We start from the raw sequence: 19,491 nt of genomic DNA, 5'->3' as shown, positions 1-19,491 counted from the left end.
ACCTGGCCAACACCATCTCTATGGTGAAGCATGGTGGTGGCAGCATCATGCTGTGGGGATGTTTTTCACCTGGTTGAACATCTCTGGAGAGATCTGAAAATGGCTGTGCACCGACGCTCCCCATCCAACCTGATGGAGCTTGAGAGGTCCTGCAAAGAAGAACGGGAGAAACTGCCCAAAAATAGGTGCCAAGCTTGTAGCATCATACTCAAAAAGACTTGAGGCTGTAATTGCTGCCAAAAGTGCTTCAACAAAGTATTGATAAAAGGCTGTGAATACGTATGTACGTGTTATATTTTTGTTCTTTATTTTTAATTACTTTTTTCGCTTTGCCATTATGGGGTATTGTATGTAGAATTTTGAGGAAACAAATGAATTAAATCCATTTTGGATGTGAATATTTTTCGGATGCACTGTACGAGCAACAAAAACAAAAATTTTGACCCTGTTTTTACGCCTTTTTTTTACACATTCAGATACAAACATGCAAATTTAGCATGAACACAAAAGGCGATATAAAACTGCAGACTGTGAAATTATTTGTGAACATCATTTCACAAGCACAACATTTTTATGACCGTAATTTGACCCCATACAACTGTGCTAAGGTCTAGCTTGAATTATGATTATGAAATCAATATATTCAGATTTTCCATATCAACGTGCATCTTAAAAACATTACAATAAATCACATTCCTGCAGCTGAGAGAACAGCATTTTAAACCACCCAGTTCACACCTGCTCCTCCTTGTTTTCTGTTGTTACTGCAGCTGTAGCGACAGATCAGTACTTTCCGGTGACATTTTGGTGTTTGACTAGTACCACATTTCCTCTCACACCTCGACCTTTCATGCATCAAAGGACCATATCGCCCAATTTCTAAAACTGTACACAGGCTTTCATGCGAAGGCAAGCTGTGGCCTTCAAAGATCTTTTACTTATTGATGCTGAGATCACCAGGCAGAGTGAACAAACTGCAAAATTTACAGCTCACATTCATTGTACTGTCACTAGAGGGTGTGGTGCCATTTATACCTTGCCCGGTCACACATTTTCTATTAAAACTACAAGTAGGGTGAGACATCTTCCGAGCTTGTTGCAAGCTAATTATCGAAAAGTCACCGCGGTCGGGTTTGCAGGTGATTTCAGTTTGTTGATAGTTAATACTGCATGTTACGCCGACACCGATGTTTGGATTGAATTACTGACAGCAGACCTCGAGGTGAAAATTTAGTTGGTTTTTTTGTTTTTGTTTTTCTAAATAATGGCACAAGTAATAAGCTGATTACTGTACTGAGACATTTACTATAAATGTCGACTGCAAAGCCTTCTCATGCGAGCAGGGAAAACACCCAGGAAATTGCTTATGACCTCTGAAGATGGAGCCCTGGCGGGAGCATTGGTAATTCTTAAAGGGACATATCTGTCCTTTTAAAACTGCATGCTAGGATTGGCAGCAGTAAAATACATGATACCAATCTAGAACTCAATAAATCGTCATCGTCGTCGTTCTACTCATATCTGAGTATTCGTGACCTTTTTGATTAAGTTTCTCCATTCATAGCGGTTTTGAGCTTTGATGTAGCAGCTATAAATGTATTTCTTTGTGAGAGTTGTAATTCCATCTGTCCAGCGGAGTTTCTGTCTTCCTCTACTTCTTTTCCCTTCCACTTTACCAAACATAATCAGCTTTTCCAGATTGTCTCCTTCACGCCTAGCAATGTGACCAAAATATTGCAGTTTTTGTTTTGCAACCACTTTGACAAGATTATTTTTTTTCTCCACTTTCAAGCAGGACACTCTCATTGGTCCTTTTGACTGTCCAAGGAATACACAAAAACTTTCTCCAACACCACATCTCAAATGCTTCAATTTGTATCTGATCTGCAGCATTGATAGCCCAAGTTTCACATGCATATGTTGCAATCAGGAAAATCAAGCTAATGCTTCTGTCCTTCCATATATTGTTCATAGCAGACATTGATGATTTTGCCATTGCAAGTCTGCCTTTTATCTCAGTGGAACAACCACCTTGGTTCGATATCATTGACCCAAGTTAATTGAAATGGTCGATTACTTCAATTGCATCATTTCCTGCATGAATGGATGGGTTCTCTTCACATTGGTTGACAATCATCACCTTTGTCTTGCTTACATTTAGAAAGAGGCCAAACCTTTCACTCTCTACTCTTACTCTTTCAATCAGATTCTCCAGTTCATTTGCACTGCCTGCTAATAGAGTAGTCTTATCAGCATATCACAAGTTGTTCATTGTTCTGCTTCCGACTGATATTCCACCATCATAGTTTTCAAGGGCCAGTCGCATGATGTATTCTGTGTAGGCATTGAACAGATGAGGAGACAGTATACATCCTTGTCGTACCCCTTGCTCGATGTTGAACCAATCAGTGTCACCACATGCAGTTCTCACTGTTGATTCCTGATGGTCATAGAGTGTCCTCAGCAGTTCTATAACATGTTTTGGGAAGCCCATTGATACTAAGGTAGTCCAAAGTTTTTGGTGTTGGACAGTATCAAATGCGTTAAGAGTAGTCAATAAAGCACATGTAGACTGGAAAATTGAATTTCATAGCTCTCTCCATTATATTCTTTACATTTTCTATCTGATCTCTCGTGCCCCTTCCTTCGACAAAACCTGCCTGCTCTGGGGGGGATCCCACGACACATATACTGCTTTATTCTCTCAACAATAATGTATAGCAGGATCTTACTTGCATGAGAGATAAGAGAAATGGTTGTGTTGTTTTTGCATTCTCGAGTGTCACCTTTTTTAGGAAGTGGTAAGAATACTGATCTTGTCCAGTCTTTTGGCCAGTTCTTATCTCTCCAGATCAAATTGCATAATTTATGCATCACACTCACTCCCTCTTCTCCTGTTTCGTTGATCAGTTCGGCTGGCATATCATCATGGCCTAGTGCTTTTCCAGTCCGCAATTTCTTCATTGCCTGTACCACTTCTGCTCTCAATATAAGAGGTTCCTCTTCCTCCATCTCAATTGGTTCTGATGCACCTCCTAGACCATCTCTAGTAGCATACAACCCTTGGCAGTACTGCTTCCACATTTGCTTGATTTGATCATCCTCAGTTAGAATGTCTCCATCTTCATCTTTGACTACATTCAACTTTGGTGTTTTCTTCCATGTGATTTCTTTCACTGCCTTAAAAAGATCTCTAGAGTGATTGGAAGATGAATGTGACTCAACCTCCTCACACTTCTTTTCAAGGAAAGCCTGCTTATCCTGTCTAGTCCTACGTTGGATTCTCCCGGTCAGATCTTTATACTGCTTTTTGTCCTTTTCAGATTGTAGGCCCTTTGCTTTCATCAGTCGTCTTTCATTAGCAAGTTTTACCAACTTCATCTGATAGCCATGGTGACTGTGATTTCTTTGGTTTTGGCAAGTTCTTTGGTGCCGCTTCATAGATTGGTTCCTTCGTCTGTTCCCAAAGTTCATTTGTGGTCCATTCTTCTTCCTTTTCAAGCAGTACTTGGAAAGAATTTATCACTTCCAGTCAGTATTGATCATTAATCCGCCTCACATCATATCTACGTGGAGAAGTCTCCTGTTTCACTGACTTCAACTTCATCCGGATTTCAGCTACAAGTAGTTGATGATCTGAACCACAATCTGCACCACGGTATGTTCTTGTTACCTTTATGCTCGACCTCCATCTTCTTCTGATTAAGATATAGTCTATCTGATTTCTGGTTTTCCCATCTGCCGAGATTCAGATGTACAATCGCCTTGGATATTGTTGAAATAACGTATTGGTGACACTCAATTCATTTTCATTGCAGAAATCGATCAGTCTTTCACCTCTCTCATTAGCTTTGCCCAGTCCAAACTTTCCAGTAGCATTGCTGCCTTCCAGGTCATTCCCAACTTTGGCATTGAAATCCCCTATGATGATGGTAATGTCTCGACTAGGAATTTTGTTGATAGTTTTCTGGATCTCATGATTAAAGGAGCCAATTTCCTCATCATCTGCTGTTGAGGTTGGTGAGTAAACTTGGACAATGGAAATGTTGACAGGTTTTGCTTGAAGATGAATAGATATCATTCGGTCACTGATTGGATTGTATCAAAGCATGCATTTTGCAGCCTCCCTTGTTAAAATGAATGAATGAATACCAATTGCTAAATGTGCACAACACTTAATAGTTCTCTAATTTAATAGTGTTTCCTTTATACCGTTTAGAAGATCTCTGTAGATTTGGGTCTTAACTTTTTAAAGCACAGCAGCCTTTACAGATATTTATTTTGTTGTTGCAACAGTGCCTGACTTCTGCATTAAGTTCTGTGCATTGGGAGCTCAGTGTGTTGTCAACAACAGCTATATGTGTATTGTATAGTGCAAGTATCCTAATGCTGCTTCCACTACCCCAAATTTGATCAAATACCAGGATTATTTGATCCGCACATGAAATTGACTCCCTGATATAACATTGTGTTGGACTGCAAACCAAAATTGGCGTTCACTCTGTGCCTGCACTCCTCAAGAAAATAGGATTTCAGATGTTGTTCAGACCTGCTATTACAACCTCACTGTCTACCCATCACCAGCATGACCTTCACGACATGCAAGGAGTTTCACCTGAGAGGTTAAATCTTCTCCCTGCTGGCTTTACTTCCCTCCTCCCACCCCCCGAGCAGCAGCAGCCTCCAAACTCCGGAGGGATGCTGTCCTGTTTCCGTGGACGCACATATAATGAAGATGCTCCACATTGAGTCCAGTCAGCAGAGCCTTTCTGTCACAGGTTTACCCTCATTATTCATCCCTGCCTTTTTCTTACTGTTATTCAGGCCTATACTAATTCTCATTTAATTTCAGACACTTATCATTCTCCACCAGACTAGAAGATGTACACCCTACCCCATCATCACCTGATCCCCACCTGTCCCTCATCATTATCATTATTAATCCCTCGTATATATATATATATATATATATATATATATATATATATATACATATATACAGTTCTTGCCCTTTGGCACACTATCTATGTGTAACAAAAACCATACTGTTTCAGCCCCTGTTTGTTTTTTCCTGCCTGTGAATGACTTTCCCTGACTCAGTTTAATACATTCTTGTCTGCGCTGTAGACTGTATATAAAAGTGGATGTGGATTCTGGGTCTGAAAAACGAGGGCGATGCTGAAGTGCCTTATGATGCAATACCATCGAGTGCTACTAGGTTGACTCCAAAAAGCCTCCGGCTCTATAGACTCCCATTCAACTTCTCAGTCAATAACATTTCTCCACGAGTTATTTTAGTGTTGTTAGCTAAAGTTACTCTTTCTTATTAGTTTTCTGATGGTCCATCTGAAAATAATCCCGTCAGTAATTACAAAATAAACCTCAAAAAGACATGTTTGGTTTTTTTTTTTATTGGGAGGGGGGGGGTGTCTGTTTGATTGACAGGTCTGTTGTGCAGCCAGTTTATGGCTATTGGTGGGTGGGACGTAGTATTGTCGGGTTTCCAATCAGATAGAGTCAGATCCACTGCTCGCTCCCCCCAGCTCGTCCAAATATGGTCACTTCCTGCTCCAAACCGCTCCAAACTAGGAAAATGGCGGCGGCCAATATCCAAACTCGATGCTTCATAACAGACGTTCACAAACCAATGGGTTACGTCATTGATGGTTGCCGCTTGGTCTGCTTACTTTGGACTTGCCAAACTTGTTCTGACACTTTTCTAAGTAATAATAATAATCATATATTAATAAACTGTATTTGTACAGCACCTTTCATACAAGAAATGCAGCTCAAAGTGCTTTACAGCAAAATAATTACATGCAGTGTTTGACATAAAAACAGATATAAAGGAACATTTAAGTATATAGAAGAAATGAGATGCATAGTAATCTACCTCTTTCCATACCTGCTCCGACTCACCTCACACCATTTGTTTTATCGATTTTATTCGTTGTGCTCAGAACAACTCTCCTCACCTGATTTGACACCGACTGATCTCTTCCTTTTGAAATACAATTTAAGAAAAGCACCCAGGATGAAGGGTGATGGTATCACCTTTTTTCAAACGCAAGCTGAATAACGATTCACAAAATACTTTTCCACAGTTGATATTAGCAGGAGAGCCATAACCCAGTTCTTTGTGTAAAGTACTCCCCATCAACAACTTTAATTACACCGAGGTCCCTCCGCTGGAAAATAACTCCTTTTACTGTGTGGCTCTGATGTATTACTTTAAATTGATGAAGTCGCTTTGAAAATCGGGGACCTCATAAAGGCAGTGTGAACAAAACAAATGTAATATAATAGCTTACAGAAGCTCAGTTGTGACTTTGAGTTTTTAATCATGAGAAACACTGAAGAGGTTACATTACCTGGAGACTATAGAGAAAAAAAAATGCAGTGTTTTTATTGTTATATGTTTACATATCCAACTCACAGCTGAAAGCCTCCATTCAAATGACAACAAAAGCAAACAGCCAAGGTTCATCAATATTTGGTGTGGGAGGGAAACTCGGGCTGCATATATTTACTATACTGTTTGTGCTATTAATCAAACGCTTGTGTCGGGATTTGTGTGTATAAGGGACGAAGAAAAAAAACGTTATGCATAATTGACAAAAATGTTATTCAAGTCGTTTTTATCTACAAAACTGACTTCCAAGCGAGGTGAACTTAGTACAATGTGAAAAGTAAAAGCAACAGCATTATGCTGGAAACCAAAATACAAAATAAACGGCCTGAAAGGACCTGTTGTCTTCAGTTTTATCATGTTACGTAATCTCGCTCCATTATGAGCTTTTATTTCACAAAAAGAAAAAAGTTAATTCCCTCCGAACGTCAAGTCTTTTAACGATTTGGAATTTATGAGAGGAAACAACAACAACAAAAAACAACATATTATTCTGATGGATTATAAAATGTAATGTTTGTGTTCAGCGTCTGGCAGCCATAGATTGTCCCTAGCCTATTATGTTATCTGGCTGAGTGAGGTCTAAGTTGGCTGTATCGAATGAATGAGCAGCCCGTTTGCCCTCACAGCTGGCGCACCAGTAGAGCAAGTCTTTACGCGCGAGGCATCATTGGCTGAGAACTCGCGCGTGTCGCAGAGAAGACGACGAACCAGTAAACAGCCTGAAACCAACCGGTTTACTGTCTTCTTTTTTTGTTGTTTGTTTGTTTGTGAGTCCAGTGCGGTAGACTGACTTGGTCTCGGTGCTCACTCAGCTGCAGTTTTTTTTTTTTTTTTTTCCCGATACGCCGACTGGACTTGGATTTTGTTCTTCTTCTTCCTCGCGGAGTGGAGCTGTTCACGGTGCTGAAACATGAACCAGAGCGCGGGAGCGGTGCAGCACACCCGGAGGTACTCAGTGGAGGAAACGGTAAGCAACGCCAGCGCTGGTGATTCCTGCTCCTTGTTTCTTACGGAGGTCAATAGGATTACACTTACGGACGCGTCCCTAACTTTCACCGGGAGAACGAAGTTTGCAGCTGCTTGAATAAGTTGCTAAAAAAAAAAACTAAACCACGTGCATGAAGTTATGAGTCACGTAAATGACACACAAGCTCTCTGTATCGCACCTGCAGGCAGAGTTTCAACCTCTTGACCCGTGGTTGTGTTCCTCCAGCGCGGGCACAATGTTAGATAAATGATTTAACTGCATGACAAATGGCGTTCCCGTTGGAGGACGGTCTCTGTCGAGTGCATCCACTTGATTAAATGATTTATGGGCGTTTGGATATACAGACAAATACGGCAGACCAAATATTAACATTTAATATCGGACCCGGAGAAAATGCGTTTATTTTCTCCTCGTTGATGTGAAACCATGAAAGTTTTTTTTATTTAAGTATTGTTTTAACGTTGAAAGGAGTTGTTTTTCTGGTCGCTGGTGAAGCTGTGCTGCAGAATTGCAGAAAGCAGAATTGTTAGACAAAGCAACAAAGAGAAGTGATAGACAGCAAAGTTGGGCACCTGAAGGTGGCACAACCTTCAGATTACAAGAGTTTAAGGGTCATCTCAGACTCAGAAGCAGGCTCAAATTTAAGTCTCAACCTTGACTGTTGTAAGGATGTTTTCTGCCACAATGCTCAGTAGTATACATTGTAATATTTACTATAGATAAAATAATAATATGTCGAATAAAGACTGAGATCGGGATCAATAGTTATTCAACTGTAGAAATAGGGCACAAAGTGAGATGAAAAGTAATTTTCTCACATATTTCACCACAGAGGCAACTCAAATTGCTTTAGAAGAAAAAGAAAGGGATTACGACGAGATATAGAACCCCATAAATACAAAGAACAGAGTGAAGGAGGAGAGAAATAAGCTTAAATGGAATAAAACTGAACAGTAAGATTGGAACAAAAGGCAGCGGCACACATGAACGTTAGACACTTTTCTTTCGGATGTGTTGCACTGAAAATGAACGCTACATCTGTGTTTAGTTTGGATTTGACGGACAGTGAGCAGACCTTTCCCAGATTATCTGAATGGTTTTAAAGCAGCAGGAGGTTAAAAAAATATTAAAAACAAATATATATATATATATATACTGTAGAAATAGGGCACAAAGTGAGATGAAAAGTAATTTTCTCATATATTGTTGATATATATATATTGTGGCTAAAACCTCTCAGCAGCAGTTTGTTAAAATCAATCTTGGCCAGATGGGAAGTCAGGGGAAAGATGTGAGTCTGCTGTTTCATTCTCTTGGTCTTAGTGGTGATAAAAACATGAGTCTATGAGATGCAAGAGATGTAATTCAATGCAGGGAATAAGACTTAACAACAGTATAGTCAGTGTGAGGGCAACAATAAAAGAGCATGATTGTAATCTGTCAATGTTCGGCGATATGTGCTGCGTTCAAATGGGGTCGTATTTACCGCAAAGAGTCCATATGAACGGCGCCCTCTTGTGGTATCCACGACGTCGGAAACCAACGTTTTCTTTACGCTTCGAGTTCACAAGTTGTGACGTGTTTGCTGACGTTTACAGAAATGGCAGAAGCCATGGAAGTTCATTTTTTCGTTGGATGTGAAGCTAATATATTGTAATTTTAGTCATGTACAGTTTGTCTTCATAACTTAGATAATAGTCTACATCTGAGGAAAATCTTGATCTTCCCAACAGCCTCATCTTTTGTCTCTGTGCCATTGCATTTCCTGCATTACGTTACCGCCCTGTTAGCCTGCTAAAAAGTTAGCCTGTGTGGCTTCTAGACGCCTTCCACATTGCCACTGCCTAGCAACAGTGTGTTTACAACTAAACCACTTGAACGCCGAGCATATGGTGCAAACGACTTCCTATGTTGTAACTCACGAGTTCCATTTGAACGCAGCAAAAGTCCATCAGAGAAGAGCGCAACAATGTGTAGCCAGCTTATATGTGCATATCATGTCAAAGTAGGCTACATTGTAGGCTGCTTGGATTTGGTTCTCTTCAGAGCTATCTTGTCATGAAATTAAATGTGCAACGAATGGAAATCATGGCCTGTCTTTTGCTGCACATGTTCTAAATATTTAAGCCATATATGTCGGCTATTCGATTGTGAGAAATCACTCAGGAAGCGCTTGGATTGACAGACTAATGGACAAATGGACCAACCAACTCACGCTGCTATTTCTAGACTCGCACTACTTGTGTGGCTGAAAAGTGATAGGGCTCTCTCTGAGGAGCCAAAATGAATTTCAATCACCTTTGGCTGTATGCAGCACTCAGTGCTTGTCTCATTCTGTAGTCATTAAAAAAAAAACAGCTGAAAAGAAAATGGAAAACGAGGATGACTGTGAAATCCCCCTCACCTCACTCCCCTGGGGGCTTTCGGAGAGAAGTAAATGTGCATGCGTTGCTGGGGGCGATCAAGTTGTTCATTTGCTTGCCTCCTGTGGTCCATCAATTAAACTGTGAACGTGAGCAGTACGATTTTTCTTCTGAGACGAATAGTTTCCCTGGTGACACGTTCTGAACAAGCTGATAGTTAGAAACACAGAGTTGTTTACCAGTCGTGTTTCCTACTATTTCACTGACAACACAACATCCGTCTGGAGACGTCATTTTATTCCAGAATTAGCCCGCAAGGTGTATTTTCTTTAAACAGCTGCTGTCAACATAGTAAGACTGGCAAATTGTTTCCACTGGTATTAGAAATGACTTTTATTTATAGGTGAATTTCTTTGGTTAACATTAAGGAATGGAAACAATTTAAACATATTTTCAGTTCTTTAAAAAAAATATGTACAAAAGGAATCAAAAAAGAGCACAATTATGTGTTAATAGTGGAGTAATGAAGGGTCATTGAAAACAATTTGTGGGTCTCGAGCCTGAATCAAACCACAGATGCAGTGATTTTACGATCAATCCCTCAAAGATTAGGCTCCCAAGGATGCTCCAAAAATTGGATATGTTTGACAAAGAGTCTTTAATTACTAATAATTTGCCAAAAATGAACTTAAGAAATGAAAAGAAGACTAAAGAAAGAAATATGATAAGTCGATATGATGATTTGTACATCTAAAGGTTCCTGGAAATGAGAATGTCTTTTGGGTTTAACTACGAGAACCAGGACTCGTATTATAGACTGTATATAAAAGTGGACATAGCTTCCGGGTCTGAAAATGAGGCCAATGCCAAAATACCAATGCTGAAGTGCATTAAGCTGCAATACCACCGAGTGCCACTAGAGGTTGGCTTCAAAAACCCTCTGGCTCCATAGACTCCCATTCAACTTCTCTCATAAAATTCTCAGTTAATACAATTTATACAAGTTATTTTGGTTTTGCTAGAGAAAAGTAGCTCCTTCTTATTAGTTTTCTGGCCGTCAATCTGAAAATAATCCTCTCATTAATTAAAGAAAAAAAACTTCAAAAAGCTGTGTTTTTGGGGGCATGTCTGTTTGATTGACAGGCATGTGCTGCAGTCCGGTTACATCTATCGGTGGGCGGGACGTAGTGTTGTCAGGTTTTCAATCAGATTGAGTCAGATCCACCGCTCGCTCCCTCCCAGCTCGTCCAAATATGGTCACTTCCTGCTCCAAACTGCTCCGAACTAGCAAGATGGTGACGGACATAATCTGAACTCGAGGCTTCATAACGGGCATTCACAAACCAATTGGTGACATCACTGCTGGTTGCCACTGGACTTGTATACTTGTTAGTTTTGTCTTCTAATAGTCAAATAATTAGAATTCAGTTACTTAAACCAACACATCTTTTACTAATATGTACGAGTCAGCTGTAAAGAGAAACAAAGCCGTTTACAGAGTGATACTCCCCCTGTGGACTATCCAAATACTTGAAGCAGGACTCACAGCTATGAAAGAAACTTCCTCACCATTACTTATCCCTCTTTATCCTCTCTAGTAAGCGCATGACCACACAGCTTTTTTTTTTCTTCCTGAGCTGTAGATTGCCATTATCTTACTCTGTTTGGATTCCCCAGCAGGAATGTTGTTATCAAAAGAAATATGTCACCAGAATATAAAAGTGTTTTGGAGCCGGACTCCATCTGCTGTGCGGAACAGAGCAGATAAAATGTTGTTGTGTTTGGGAACAGTGGGTGTTTGCCTTGTGCTCACAGCATGATTGGTTAAGGCTCGGCTTAGAGATTTTATTGTTGTATGCTTTGTTACCTCTTTGTGTGTCCTATCTCTCCGCAATGTGCTGTCTAGGTTAGGGGAAAAAAAAAACACCTTTAGAACCCAGTAACATAGAGTCACTTCATAGCTATCAGGTATTAAAAGAAGCATTACCTGCATAATGATTAATGATGCATACTGCAGTACTACTCAATGAAAGAAGCCACAACAGGGTACATCCCCTGTTATAACAGCATCTGAAGTTCCACTAAAATTAACTGCCCTGTTCACGGTTTCGTTAAAATGAAGCTACTCCAGTAATTACAACATATAGGTCATACTGCTGCATTTTCTCGCATATTCCTGATTCCTGATCGGTACAACCTCTGAATAATAGATACGTGTTAGAGCTGCACAAGTGAGGACCAGTTTATTTCACTTCTAGTTCATGAAAATAAAATAATTTGCAGTATCTGATTAGATTTGCCAAAGTACAGACGTAATTCTGCTTCTGGCATTTTGTTAGAAACCAAACAGCTTCAAAAGCATCAGCAACACAATCCGAACAGTAAGAGGCAGGAATGTTTTGAATGTAGCCCAGGAAACCCAAGACACATCACATATATGCAGCTAAATATCAATAAAAGTGTGTAAACGGGGCTTTGGAGGTTGCATTTAGACGAACATTAACCCTGCGTGAAACAAAACAGCCAAAACAACGAGGCAGAACAGGTAAAAACAAAGGAGTCAGCAGGCTATCTAAATATGTCGAGCATGTTGTCCTGGTGGGTTCATTTGTAAGCCGAGCAGTGCATTGTGATGAAAGACAAAAATAGTTTGTAACCACTGTTCAGTGTTTTGACAGACGATAAGCCTTCACACTCACGGGTCTGTTACTCAAACTGGATTTCCTGCATTGAATTCCGTGTCTCACTGGTACTTGAGGCAAAGAAGTCCGACCATCACAGACCTTGTGCTGTTTCAATGCCCGGCTATATTCAGTCTAAATGCTTGCTGTAGGGAACTAAAAATGCACTCGGAAAGAGTAAACCTCCACCAAGGCCAGAAATCCACTCTTCTAGGAAATGAAAATCTGCAACCACAAGCACTATATACGTCTGGATATATTTACAACTGAGTCAATGTTACAGTTGTACCAGTTCGGCTCGTTTCCTATGAAATTACTGTCCCCAAGCGCTCAGAAACAACTGCTTGCTGTATTACGTTTTAACGAGTACATGTGTATCTCAGAGGATTACCGGTACCCATAAATGTGGATTGTGATATTGAGTATTTGTATGTCTACAATGGCCTATGTTTTGATACAACTGAACGTTACTGCCACTTATTGGATTTTCAGATGTATGGCATTTTGTAGGCCAAGATCTCTATCTCGTAGTGTCAAGAAACATGAAAAATAACTCAAAGATCTGACACGTTATTTGGATTTACTCAACATTTGAATGGGTTCTTCCGTGACAAATGATACACCTTTCCACTGAGTTTCATGAAAAACAGGATTGTAGTTTTTCCAAAATCCTGCTGACAAACGGCATTGAAATATAGCCTTGTTGGCGAAGGTATAAAAGTACCCCAACCAGAACACCCATATGAGTTGCTTTTTCCTGCCCACGCAATTTGACCAGTCAATTTTAAGAAAAGATCAAGTTTACGAGTACAATAAAGAACCTTCATTGTAATGAGAATAGAAAGCAGTTTAAGGTTATGGAATTTTAATGGTTTAAACGAAGACTGAATATTGCTGCACAAGGTGGAAGTATGGAGTAAAAATGGACAGGCATTAGGGAGGATGACTCAGCAAGACTTGGGCCCATTCCCACTGCTTACGCACCTACCCACCTATTCCATTAAGCACTGCCAATAAATGAACATTGTTTCCACAACTGAGCATCTATAACATACATCAGCAAATTTCCACGTACATAAGAAGCTGTTAAACAGTTCTTACACCTTTGGTTGATACTGAACTGTGTTAAAGTCCATCGTTTTGTTGACCCAGTCATCAACCCCAACCTCCTCCCTCTGTGGTTCTGTAACTACGTCACCTTCCCTCCTCCCTTTGCTCTTTGCTCCTGTCGGAATTGTTAAAGCCACTAGAGGGCGCTGTCAAAATAAAACATACTGTGACGGATCTACCAAAACCCCACCCAAATCTGACCGATAACCGTTATCTTTAAACTTGAAATCAACGAACTCAGCGATGTGGGAAACGTCAGTGTCATGACGACAGCTCTGGCTGCTTTTAGTCAGAAATAACAAACAGCTGCTGCGAGCAGCTTAAAGTGGATGTTTGCTCAAGACAACGAGCCAAAACCTGCACACGGGACAATGTTTTATTCCCTTTCTCCAGCATGCGACAGATTAAAGTATCCTAGACTCAATTCTCCGATGTTTTAAAACAAGTTCAGCCAAAAATACAGCACATTTATAGTCTTCTCCAGCGAAGCACACAGATCACCACAGAGCAACAATTCGCTTTCAGAAACAGCCCGGTGTGCAATTTAAGGGAAATTCCCGTCGGCACGTCAGCGCCCTCCTGAGACAGACCCGGGAGCCACAGCCGGCTCCCACTGCGGGCCAGATGGGCGAGCGGTCGGGCTCCTGTTGCCTCGCTCTCTGCAGAGAAAAGCATCAGGAGAATGACTGAGCGGGAACCGTTCACCGAAACCAACCGGGGGGCGTTCGGAGATTCAATCAAGTGTGCAAACTCTCGCAGCTTTATCAACGTTGCTTTGTCGTGCAAGCACAGCCCACTGATGCACCCAACACATGAATTAAACAATACATCGCTCTACGAGGGAATACTGACAGGCGCTCTGAAAAATTTAAAGTAACACTGTTGTAGAATTGCTCCTGGAATATCTTGACCATAAAATATATCTAAGAATATTTGAGAGGGGAGTTAAAAAGTGAACAGACTGTGAGCACATGATTGAAAGGGAAAAAAACAACAACTTGTACTTTCACTGCTGAACCTTGTGAAACAGCAAAAGCACCATAATTTCACAGCTGCTTCAGTATTTGACAAGTGGCTGTGTTTCTTCACTTTAAATGTTTGCGTGGTCACAGACAGATGTCAGAAAAGTTCACAACGGGATCTGAATAGCTACAGAAAGACGGCAGACATGCAGTGTGCTGCTTAGAATTTTAAACCCAGCTGTCAGCTTTTTTTTGTTCCACGTTGGCTGTTCTCCACATGATGAAGTCATGAGAAAAAAAAAAATCCTTGAAATGGGTTCAACTCTTACTCAGCCCGCTGCCAGCTGTGGGTTTGTTGTATATAAGCTTCTTAGATTTCACAGTGCTATTGTAATTGGGAAACAAACAACAAAGACAGGATGAGCTTGTCGTCAGATGAATCGGAACGCTGTTAACACCGACTAACTCACATTTTCATCACTTTTACTTTTACAGTTGCCCGAGAAAGATTAGGCAGCAGAGGAGGTCTAATTAGAACAATTTCTTAACTTCCACTCCAATGTTTGTGGAGGACAATTTTTTTTTTACTGAAGTATCAAAGCAGTGTTGGTTTGAATGCTGCTGGGATCCTCTGGTGTCAGTGCCGCATAGAGAGGTGTAATCGGTGGAGCAGCAGGAGAGCCAATCTGAGTCGTACTCTGAAAAGAGATGATTGTGATTGCAGTTTCCCAGCAGCTCGCCGTGCTCGGCTCGGAGCACAAAGCCAAAACGACATGTGGAAGGCAGACATGCAATTCTGATAGAGTGCATCATTGTGTGATGGTGAGCAGGTGTGTGTTTGTCTCGTTGCGTGTTGATTGCATGTCATCCACATGATTTCCCAGCGTGCCGTATTGCCGTGACTGTTACAGTACACGCTTAGAATCACCTGTTGTGGATTGGGTTGTGTAATACAGGAAACCGGCTGAGACAAGAAGTTCTCAAGTGGGGATAAGTTAGAATCCTGAAGATTTCAGTCTCATTTAGCAACAACTGTGGTGGGAATGATAAGTGTGTTTTGATAATTCAGGTCCCAAAGGCGCTTTCGAAGTGACACATGCAACTGTCTCATCCCTGCAGCTGAATAATCTATTGTCTTTTGCATTGAAGAGAGAATGCACACATTGTTTCCTGTGTGTGAGTGTTAAACTCCCAATGGGAATCTATACCCTGGCTGAACCATAGACTGTATATAAAAGTGGATGTAGCTTCAAGGTCTGAAAAATTAAGCCAATGTGGAAGTGCCTCAAACTGCAATACCAACGAGGGCCACTAGAGGTCAGCTCCAAAATGCCTCTGGCTCCATAGACCATTCAACGAGTCTCATAAAATTCTTAACTAATGAAATTTTTCCATCGGTTATTTTGGTGTTGTTGGTTAAAGTCATTACTTCTTATTCGTTTTCTGGCTGTCCATCTGGAAATAATCCCGTCATTAATTAGAAAATAAGCTTTAAAAAAAAAAAAACATGTTTTGGAGGCGTGTCTATTTGATTGACAGGCCTGTGGAGCAGTCAGGTTACAGCTATCGGTGGGTGGGACTTAGTATCACTAGGTTTACAATCAGATCCAGGCTAGGGAATCTACTCTGTTACAAAGAACAAAGTACTTGTACATTCACGTGGACGTCCTACATCTGTGGAAGGGGCTGACTGCCGACCTCGATCGGCACAAACACCGATGCTTTCTCTCTCAGTAAAGTGATCAGTTCCAATCTGCCACCACAGAAATGGTGACAGATAAAGCTGCCAGGTTAGTCAATAAACAGGCTTCATAACTGGCTGCCGCTAATCTTCAGGATTATTTAAGATTGTCATCATATTTGACCTTTTTTTTTTTTTTCTTATATATAATTGAGTTAAACAAATTAGAGCCTTTAAAGCTACACAGCATCGATATTTTCTTCTTTTTTAAAACTCAGTGAGCCATGCAGCCTTATTGAGTCTTTTGCAGTTGCCCCCTCTGAAAATCCTGTGAGCCAAACTCAGCAATCAGGCAAGCATTCAACAAGGGGCAGCATCTCTTCCCGGCAATCACAGACAAACTGAAACAGTTTGGTTCTCTGATAAATGACGAGGGGGCAGGTTTTGTTCAAACAGTGTGGAAAGTGGTTTCTGTGGGAGACAAAGAGTGTGTGAACATGTCAGCAGAGTTCATGTAGAGCAATAACGCAAGGACACGCAAGTCATTATTGTACTGTATGTCGAGGTGAAGTGGATTCATACGATGGTATAGCATGAGGGCAACCCATTTATAGGAATGCAGCAGAAGGAAAATCATGTCCAAGCAATCAATTGCAGTCTTTTTCTGAACTAAAAGTAGATCAGATGTCGATTACGTTTAAAGTTACACAGTGAAAAATCCATGAAACAAGATGAAACACTGTTTTAAAATGTAAAGACTGGAAATAACATTTATAGTCTAACATTATAAAAGGCATGACAGCGGCCATTTTACTTTAAGACCCCCATCAGGAGGAAATTAAGTGTCGGAAAGAACAGTAAAACTGCACAGCAGGTACGTCAGCTCTACAAACTGATGACTTAGTCAAACTGATGATCATGATGAAATGTCAGTTGCATAATGTTAAATATTCATAAGGAACACATTTAGACACTCGGTTTTTATCTATTTAATCAGCATTTGGTATATTTTAATATAAATAAAACAGAATCAAAATGATAATTCTAAACATGAACTAAAGTATTTTTGTATACTTTAGTATATTATTCTTCCTGTTAATGTTTTTTTTTTTTTTTACTTCTTTTTAAACCATTCTTTGGTGGATGAGCTCTCATCCTGAGGATTATTTTGATTAAAGGTCCAATTCGGGATGAACTTCAACTTTTGGACAGATGGCCTGACATCATCTTCAAGTACTTTTTGATATGATTTGGAATTCAAAGAATTAATTCTACAAGCCGCCTGGGGCCTGAGGCAGCGCAGTATAACCACACACGTTTGCTTCACAGCAAACAGCAGGCTCGCTTCCCATGCAGGTCAACTTTGTACAATCTCTTTCTGATTGAAGACGCATGCACTTTGACACTAACAGCTGCCGACTAACCTGCTGCTCCTGTGATGAAATTAGGGTTTTGGGGGGATTTCTTTAAGCCTCAAACACAATTTGCTGGGACAGCCTGTCCTAGACAAACTGGCCGGTTCTTTTGAAATACACTAATTGTAGATAATTTTCCTCACTGTAGAATGATTTGTCACAAACAATTTGGAGACCTTTTTTAATCCCTTGTCAGACTCAAACATCCACAAGAGATGTTTTAGATCTCGGCCTAATGACATCACTTTCCTTAGTTGCAGAGCATCAGAATCAGAATCAGCTTCATTGGCCAGGTACATTATGTTAACACATACAAGGAATTTGACTCCGGTTATAACTTCAGCTCTGTGTGCAAAAAATAGACAGACATAAATAGACATATAAAACATAAATAGACGTATATACAGCTAAGAAAAAAAGAAATGAATATGTACATATACAACAGAACCTGGATGTCAGAGGTTTAAATAAGAGATGTTTCATACTCAACTACGATTGTAATTTGATGGATTTGATGGCGTGATCAATGTCAGGGTGCACTTACTTTTTCTGTTACTGATTCATTTTTTAATTGATTCTAATTATAAAAAATGACTTTAACATTAAATTTTGTGTCATTTGTTTGAGTATATCATCTTTATTGACATTTCACTGTTTCAAAGATGATCAAATGTCAGCTTGCTCTAAAAATGACGACATCTCAATGGGATACTCATATTCTTCTGTTTTTAGTCTTGTTTTAAAATCCAGGATTTCTTCGAGACGGCTTTTTGTTTTTCATACCAAAGTCAGCATTTTCTAAGTATCACATATAATCTCATTTGTTTGGATTAGTTGAAAACGGGGCCTCATGTCAAAAATCTGTAATTTGTTGCTCAAAGAAAGAATAAGAGTGACATCTATTTGGTCTTTATTTATGAGCAAACTAGGTAGGTATGTAGGTAGGTAGTTACTTTATTAATCCCCAAGGGGAATTTTTTTCCCGCTCCAGCAGCATACAGCTGACCTACTGACCTTTCTCACTTCCCTGCCAATGTACTGAGGGCTGATGCTCTCTCTGAAGAACAGGCGTTAATTGAAAGCCCCTTTAAAATGAACATTTCAGGAACGGTGCATTGTTCGCATAAAACAACAATCCTTAAAAAAAAAATCGGCCAACTTTTCCAAACTGGGTCACACCAACACTTTCCCCTCAAAATAAATTAACTATTCTCAGCTGTCATTACATTTTGTGCTGTGCAGACTCAAACTGCAATTATTATAATTTGTTTCCTTTCATAATTTGGGAAATGTCGGGTCTTTACATAACACACAATTCACATGCAACAACTCATTTGAATATCTGAAGAGGTGCTGTATAATTCTTGACTAATCTTACTAGATTTGGGATTCTGAATGACACACTACCAGGTCTAAGGTTTCACACTAGGCACACTAGGCTTACACTAGGTAAGTATTGTTTTTATACCCTCAATGTGCTGTAGGACATAAAGACGTTTACAAGTATCACAGGAATGTTATAAAAATAACATTCCTACATTTCTACATGGTTTGAAGTGTGAGTTGTGCCTTTTTTTAGCTGCTGTCTCTTCCCCTTACATGTTTTCCGCCTATCCATAAATAGTTGCTGTTAATGAGCTCAACAGCACAGGAGCACAAATGTTAATACTTTAAAAGCTGGCGGAGGAAACTAAAGGACGGTGAGAGAAGCCAAAAGAAACTTCAAATATACTAAAAACTGAAGTTGTCAAAAGGGGAAATAGAGAAGGTGCTGTGACTGTAGCAAAATAGAACAAAGCTGTGTCTGCAAGCAGTAAATTTCATCCAGACTTTAGAGCAGGCAGCTGGCGTGGAGACGGAGCAGAGCTGCAGAACCGGA

At 40.1% G+C, this 19,491-nt stretch overlaps 1 protein-coding gene across 1 annotated transcript in view; it reads left to right on the top strand.

The window, feature by feature from the left end:
- Window positions 1–7,171: 7,171 nt before the first annotated feature.
- Window positions 7,172–19,491, top strand: part of LOC138621014 (inactive dipeptidyl peptidase 10-like) — a 102,129-nt gene continuing 89,809 nt past the window's right edge. The window contains exon 1 of the mRNA XM_069698732.1: window positions 7,172–7,379. Coding sequence (XP_069554833.1) covers window positions 7,323–7,379 — 57 coding nt within the window. The 5' untranslated portion in view covers window positions 7,172–7,322. The remainder of the gene's footprint in view (window positions 7,380–19,491) is intronic.

The sequence above is a fragment of the Brachyistius frenatus genome, unplaced genomic scaffold (genome assembly GCF_029030835.1).
Source record: "Brachyistius frenatus isolate BFR_SWC_R1_liver_20210118 unplaced genomic scaffold, ASM2903083v1 Contig_28, whole genome shotgun sequence".
NCBI classification, from domain to species: domain Eukaryota; kingdom Metazoa; phylum Chordata; class Actinopteri; family Embiotocidae; genus Brachyistius; species Brachyistius frenatus.
Note: the sequence above shows the minus strand (reverse complement) of the source record. Positions and strands in the feature narration are given on the sequence as shown.